Here is a 5,942-nt window from a genome sequence, read left to right on the forward strand (position 1 = left end):
TAGCGATTGCTTCCTGCAGCTGACTTTTGATTTCACTTTTATTTCAATTTATGTATAATGAAATGCTCTTTCAAAGTAATTCAAAGGAGGTTCTGGTTTTAATTCGAATTTTTAATGTTTGCATATCCAGTTGGAAATGTAGTAAATTTTTGTTAGCCTCTTCACTGCATATGAAAGCCTAACTAACTAATATTCGAGAGTTTTTCTGAAAGTCTGGATATAGAAAGTGATTACTCAGTTTTCTCAGGTTGGCGATTTTAGGCGTTTTTTCAATTGAGGTTGGAGGAATCCGAATCTGCAATTCATTTTTACCAAGAACGGCAACTGGCTGCGCTTTGGTGAAAACAAACATAAAGAAACATTGTTTGCACTTTTCCTTCATGTTCCTTGCACGCTTTTTGCATTCTAGCATACCCTAGCGGCCGCTTTTGACAAAAGTAAATTACAAATTCAGATTCCTCCGACCCCTACATCTTCCTCGAAGTGCCCGGCACTATGGCGGGTTTTCTGTACTCTGATAGGTAACCGAGAGAGTCAGGATTGATTGAGCACACCGTTATTCAACCTTAAATCCGGGATTGCCGCTTGGTTATCAGATTAGGTATTTACGTATCTGAACGGCATATCAATAGTACCCATTTTTCAACAAAGCCCTATTTCAGAATTTGATTGAAAAATGCCCTAACTCAGAGTTCGGTTCAAAAACGCCCTATCTCAGCACATTTGATAAAAAAAAATTTAAAGACATGTATTTTGCAATGTTCCAAACATAAAGGGCTTAACATTTATTCGTTTTGGTCCCTGCTCGGTTCAAAGGGAGTTTGCCTAGCCTATGATGATTTTTTTAATTTCTTTTATAAATGCATACTTGAGAAGTGCCATAATCACTATTGACAACAGCTAGCATTTCCAGCTGGACGTAACTTATTTACCTTTGAAATAGGAAAATAAATCAGACACTAAACTATTTTACTTTACATGAAAAACCCAAATCAACTCGCATACTTATGACTGCATTTATTCTATAGCTAATCGTGCGAACATATTTACAGTGAATATTGCCTATTTAGACCTAAATTATTTACAATATCAGGGAGAGGCGTTGATTCTATTTGTTCAAGCTTTTCTAATAAACAACACAAATTTCATATATGTATGTATGTATTTACTTTTCATAACAAATCGCTTGTAACTAAACTAAACTGCTTTGGCGGATTGTTATTTTATGTTGCGTTTTGAGCATTTATGTTTATAATGCTATCTTATGCATACATACATACGTATTTCATACTTTCACTGCAAGTTTTATCTACATACACATTCATAACGCTAAACTAATACAAATACTTATACAAAGCATTTTCTTTCTTTCTTTCTTTCTTTTATACTAAATATTTCATAGCTAAACTATTTTCCACTTTAAAGTTTGCTGGGATGTTTAACTTCAAAGGCCGCCAAGCAACTCTTAGCTACATACATATGTCAGCTGCTAAAAAATACAGTCAACAGTCATTGTCATAGAAACACATTTCGCTAGAGAGGTAACATTTAACTCAGTTATTTGTTTATTTGCTTTCTGCTAATATCATTTTATATCCCAATATTTTTTGTTTGCATATTTAATTAATTTATTGAATTTTTCATTATTACATTTATTTATTGACTCGCGCTAATTAATTTTCTTTTACTACATACTAGGTATATTTGTTTGTCTTCATTATTTAATTAATTTCCTTTCTTCGCATTTATTTTGATTATAGCAGTACGTATGCGCATGCGCATGTGGAAGCTATAAATTACCTAAATTACGTCTTCTTACCGTTGTAACTGCGGCAGTTCGTATTGTTGTTGTGGCTGCAGTCGTTGCAAGCGACACCAGCAGCACCAACGCCAGCATAAACATTGTATTCTGTCGCCTACTAAGCGATTGACTACCGTTTTGCTGGTCCGCATCGCTGCCCCGCTCCTTATAGAGACGTCCATTTTGATTGCGCGAACCATCTTCGTGGCGACTATCTTTGAGTGTAGCTTCATTTTTCTACAGGAAAAGGATTAAAAAAAAGTTTTTTTAAAAAAAAAAATGTAGCTACTCTCTTTATTACAATTTTAAGATTTTTCATAATCTCCAACAAGTATCAGTTGATAAAATAGCCAAATTTTTAATACTCAAAATCGAAGAAGAAGAACATGGGCATATGACTGTAAAGCTAAATATTTTGTGAAATGAACACATGTTTCTCGAAATAGTGTCAGCGTGGTTTAGTGCACAAGTTTCTTTGGGTATTGGTTATTAAAAATTTGGCTTAATATTGGATCCGATAAACGAAACTGATAAATTAGTCTGGAAGAGAGCTATATTATACTTTATATGCCATTGATTTAAAAAATTTTCGTTTGTCCCATTTGCTTCCATATAACGCATAAACATAATTTATTTTAATATGGAAGGAAACCGTAATATCTTCGATAAAAAATTAAAAAAAAAAAAATAAAAAAAAAATCAACGGTAATTTTTAGCCGTTTAAAACTTATACTTTATTCTACTAGAATTCAATCGGCTGCAAATTAAAGAATTAACTACATTAATTATTAATTATTAAAAAAATAATAATAATTTGTTCAAACTTGTCAAAATGTGGTGCGGCTATAATTTCTTCGACCACTGTATGTAGTACAGCGCAGTGACGTCGCTCACAAACACAGTTATCGTTCGCGTTTGTGAGCTTTTTGATCGGCACTGATGTACAATTTTTTCGGGTCGCTTTGCGCCATATTTGGCGACCTAAACGTCACATGCTTGGACGTCTTTTTATTTTTTTTTTTGTAAATTTACCCCCCAAAAAAGTGTTTATCTTCAAAGAATAAAAAAATAAGCATGCCACTCAGTTGTTTTCCACAAATGCTTAATTATAAAGGACTAATTATCAAAAGCGTTTCAGTACTTGGCGCGCTAAATCGGGACAAACATTTTCCATATAAAAATTTGTATACATATATTATAGATGGGTAAGGCTTGTTCGCAGGTTTTTGCTTATGTATGTATGTACTTAGTTTTACAAACACCACAAACACATCAGTCTATTCGGTACATTTCTTTGAAGCTGCCATCATGAAGAGCCACCTAAACTTTTTAAAACTATTTATTAACTTTAAGAGCCGCTGAAAATCACTTGACCAAGATTTTTGCCGATAAATAAAAGAATTTCTACGCCGATGCAATTATAAAATTGTAACTCAATGCCAAGAAAGATTTTTTTTTTAATTTACCCAAAAATCCGCTGGGATTTTTAATGTGTTCAGTAAAACACTTATATTTTTAAAGTGATTTAGGTAAAACCATTAGATAAAAATCTAAAAATAGTAATAATTTTATATATTTACCGTTACTTCATTATCATCCTCCCGTTGATTTTTCTTTCCTGGCCTTTCCATTTCTGTAGAGAGAATTAAAAACATTGTTATTATTAAAAAAGAAAATGAAAAAAAGAATCATCTTTGTGACAGGAAAATTTAAAAGGGAGATACGGGTTGAAAATATCGGTTTTGGATTTTTGGGGCCCTTAAAGGTATCGAGTGCATGCAAATTAAACAAATCGCAGTTATTTAGCTGCATTAGTTTTTTCACAAATTCACGTAAAAGGTAGATACATAAAAAAACGTACAAATAAAAGTCGTCTTTCCGAAAACAAAATATGAAAATAAAAATTTAGTGTAGGTATTAGGTGATGTTAAAAAGTGTGGAATATTCTAATTATTCTTGTTTGGCCGAGACAAAAAAACTTCGCCAATTTCCTCTGTCTTTGGCAATGTTCCGCTAGTGGGCACTCGGGCGGTCCAAAAATTCATGTGAAAAAAATGAAGTCTGAGTTTTTAATGCTCTCACGATCTAGGATTGTTCTATACCGAAAAAGTTTTCCATGTATTTTATATGTAAAAAAAACGTTTTTCGTAGATATGGCATAAAATTCTTGAAAATCAATACTTTATGATCGCAAAACTCTGTTTCCCTTCAGAAGACTTCCAATAAAACATAATAGCCTTTTTTTTTATTTTACCATTTTTAAATAGCAACGATTTTTAATCGGTCCCAACTTTATCGGAGCACAACTTCAACTGGGCTTGCGATGTTCTGCATAGTATTGCTGCAATTTGAGGACACTAAACCTGTTTGCCCAAAAGCTCTTATGAATTTTCGGAATATTTGAAGCTTATAGGAAGTGGGTTTGAGGGATATTAAAAAAAATGCGTTAAAAGTGTACGGTGTAGTATGTTCAAATATCGTAAATTGCATAAATAAACAAGCCTTAACGTAAACCACTGCAAGTACCTATTCGTAATGAGTCTTTGATTTTAGCAAACAAATGCAATTTTTCTTTGATGCTTACCATACAGTCGTATCGTGCCCTCCGTATCGCCAATACTGTTCTTTGATATGCATTTATAGCCACCGAAATCACTAGTTTGCAAGCGTCTTATATGCAAAATCATCTCTATTGCATACATATTGTTTTCCTTCTCAGTGAGCATATACCGATCACCGGCGATAATCATTTCACCTAAAAATAAAAGTAGATATCACAAAAAAAATAACTAAATTTAAAAACGTGCTAAGCATTGTTTGGTAAATTTGAGAAAATGTTGGTCAAAGCAAAACTGTCGCTCCACTAAAGAGAGGAAAATAAAACCGACAACACAGGCCAGTGGGACACATTCGAATAGAGTACGAAAAAATACGAAAAAATGTGCCTTAACAATGTTGCTGTATGTCAGTTGAATGAGCTAGACTTTTTGCTACTTTTTTTTTTGGGTAACAATGAACTGTCACGTAGAAAATAACACGACACTCAGCAATAGGGACCAGTGTGGCAAGTGAATAGTCGGTCGGTCAGGTCAGTTCATGAAAGCAGTCACTCACTCACTCACTCACTCAGTCGTTCATTCAAGTGTTGGAGTGCCGATGCAACTTCATTTATTCGTTGGCACGAAGTCAATAAGCTGCAAATTGTTTCTAGCGTCAAGTTGGCAGATTGCAAGTTGCACTTTTTCTCAGTTCTCAAATTTATTTGTTGATTGTGATTTTCACTTGCTGTTTTTACTGGCTTGCCATTTCGATTCGCAGTTGTAAAACTTTAAATCTTGCTTTGTGTTAAGTTCCTCTTGTGTGTTTGCGCTTTTGTTATTTCGCATTACTTGCTTACCATTTTCACGTTGCCAATAGTTGATGGCTTTCGGTGATGCTTCCACATTGCACACCAATGTGACATCGGTTAAAACGGGCGCACCAACCAATTGATTTGGAACTTGAACCAACGGATGAACTGCAAATGAAGAGAAGAGAAAATATATATTTTTTTTTTTGCTTTAGTGAAAGTTGTAACTTTTGAACTAATTATTGAAAATATCCTGCCTTGAGTTTAGTATAAATTGGTTCTCTAATAAAGCTTATTTAAGAGGTTTTGTTTTAACGTATGCAAAGAGGAATTACTTGAAAGTCTTTGTATTAGATGGAATTTTTCAAACTTGGATCTTTACCTAAATAATCGGCTTAGAGTAAGTGCTCTTTTACATGATCCGTTCTTCGTAAACCCTACAGGATATTTGTAAATATTTTATGACGGCAACAATCTGCCGATTTACCGTCTTAACGTCAACAATACTGAGTCGAATTTGGAGCACATACATATGTACATAGTTCCTTCAACCGCGGCCTACGGAGTTTCGACAAGCTTTACAGTCTTGGGGTCTAGTGAGGGAGCAAATACATATTTTCACGAAAGGATCGTTGTTTAACGTTAGAGTTAGAAGAGGTGCTTACTGTCAGGAAATCTTTTCCCACCTCAATTTTTTCCATCCATATCCAGTAGCCTGTTCAACAGCTCTGTACCTTGTAAGAAGATTTTCGTAACTTTTATCAATCCAAGAGGATTTCTTAGGAGTTCTGC

At 34.0% G+C, this 5,942-nt stretch overlaps 1 protein-coding gene across 2 annotated transcripts in view; it reads right to left on the minus strand.

Annotated features, from left to right (window-relative positions):
* Positions 1-1,641: 1,641 nt before the first annotated feature.
* The window catches only part of LOC108364147 (neurotrimin-like), a 38,637-nt gene continuing 34,336 nt past the window's right edge, over positions 1,642-5,942 (minus strand). For both annotated transcript variants that reach the window (XM_017617724.1, XM_017617723.1), the window contains exons 6-9: positions 5,199-5,318; positions 4,386-4,556; positions 3,382-3,434; positions 1,642-2,038 (exon numbers count right to left, since the gene is read on the minus strand). In XM_017617724.1, the coding sequence (XP_017473213.1) occupies positions 1,790-2,038; positions 3,382-3,434; positions 4,386-4,556; positions 5,199-5,318 (593 nt within the window). In that variant the 3' untranslated portion in view covers positions 1,642-1,789. The remainder of the gene's footprint in view (positions 2,039-3,381; positions 3,435-4,385; positions 4,557-5,198; positions 5,319-5,942) is intronic.

The sequence above is a fragment of the Rhagoletis zephyria genome, unplaced genomic scaffold (assembly GCF_001687245.7).
Source record: "Rhagoletis zephyria isolate East Lansing unplaced genomic scaffold, Rhagoletis_zephyria_1.1 Rzeph_scaffold_01477, whole genome shotgun sequence".
Classification (NCBI taxonomy): Eukaryota; Metazoa; Arthropoda; class Insecta; order Diptera; family Tephritidae; genus Rhagoletis; species Rhagoletis zephyria.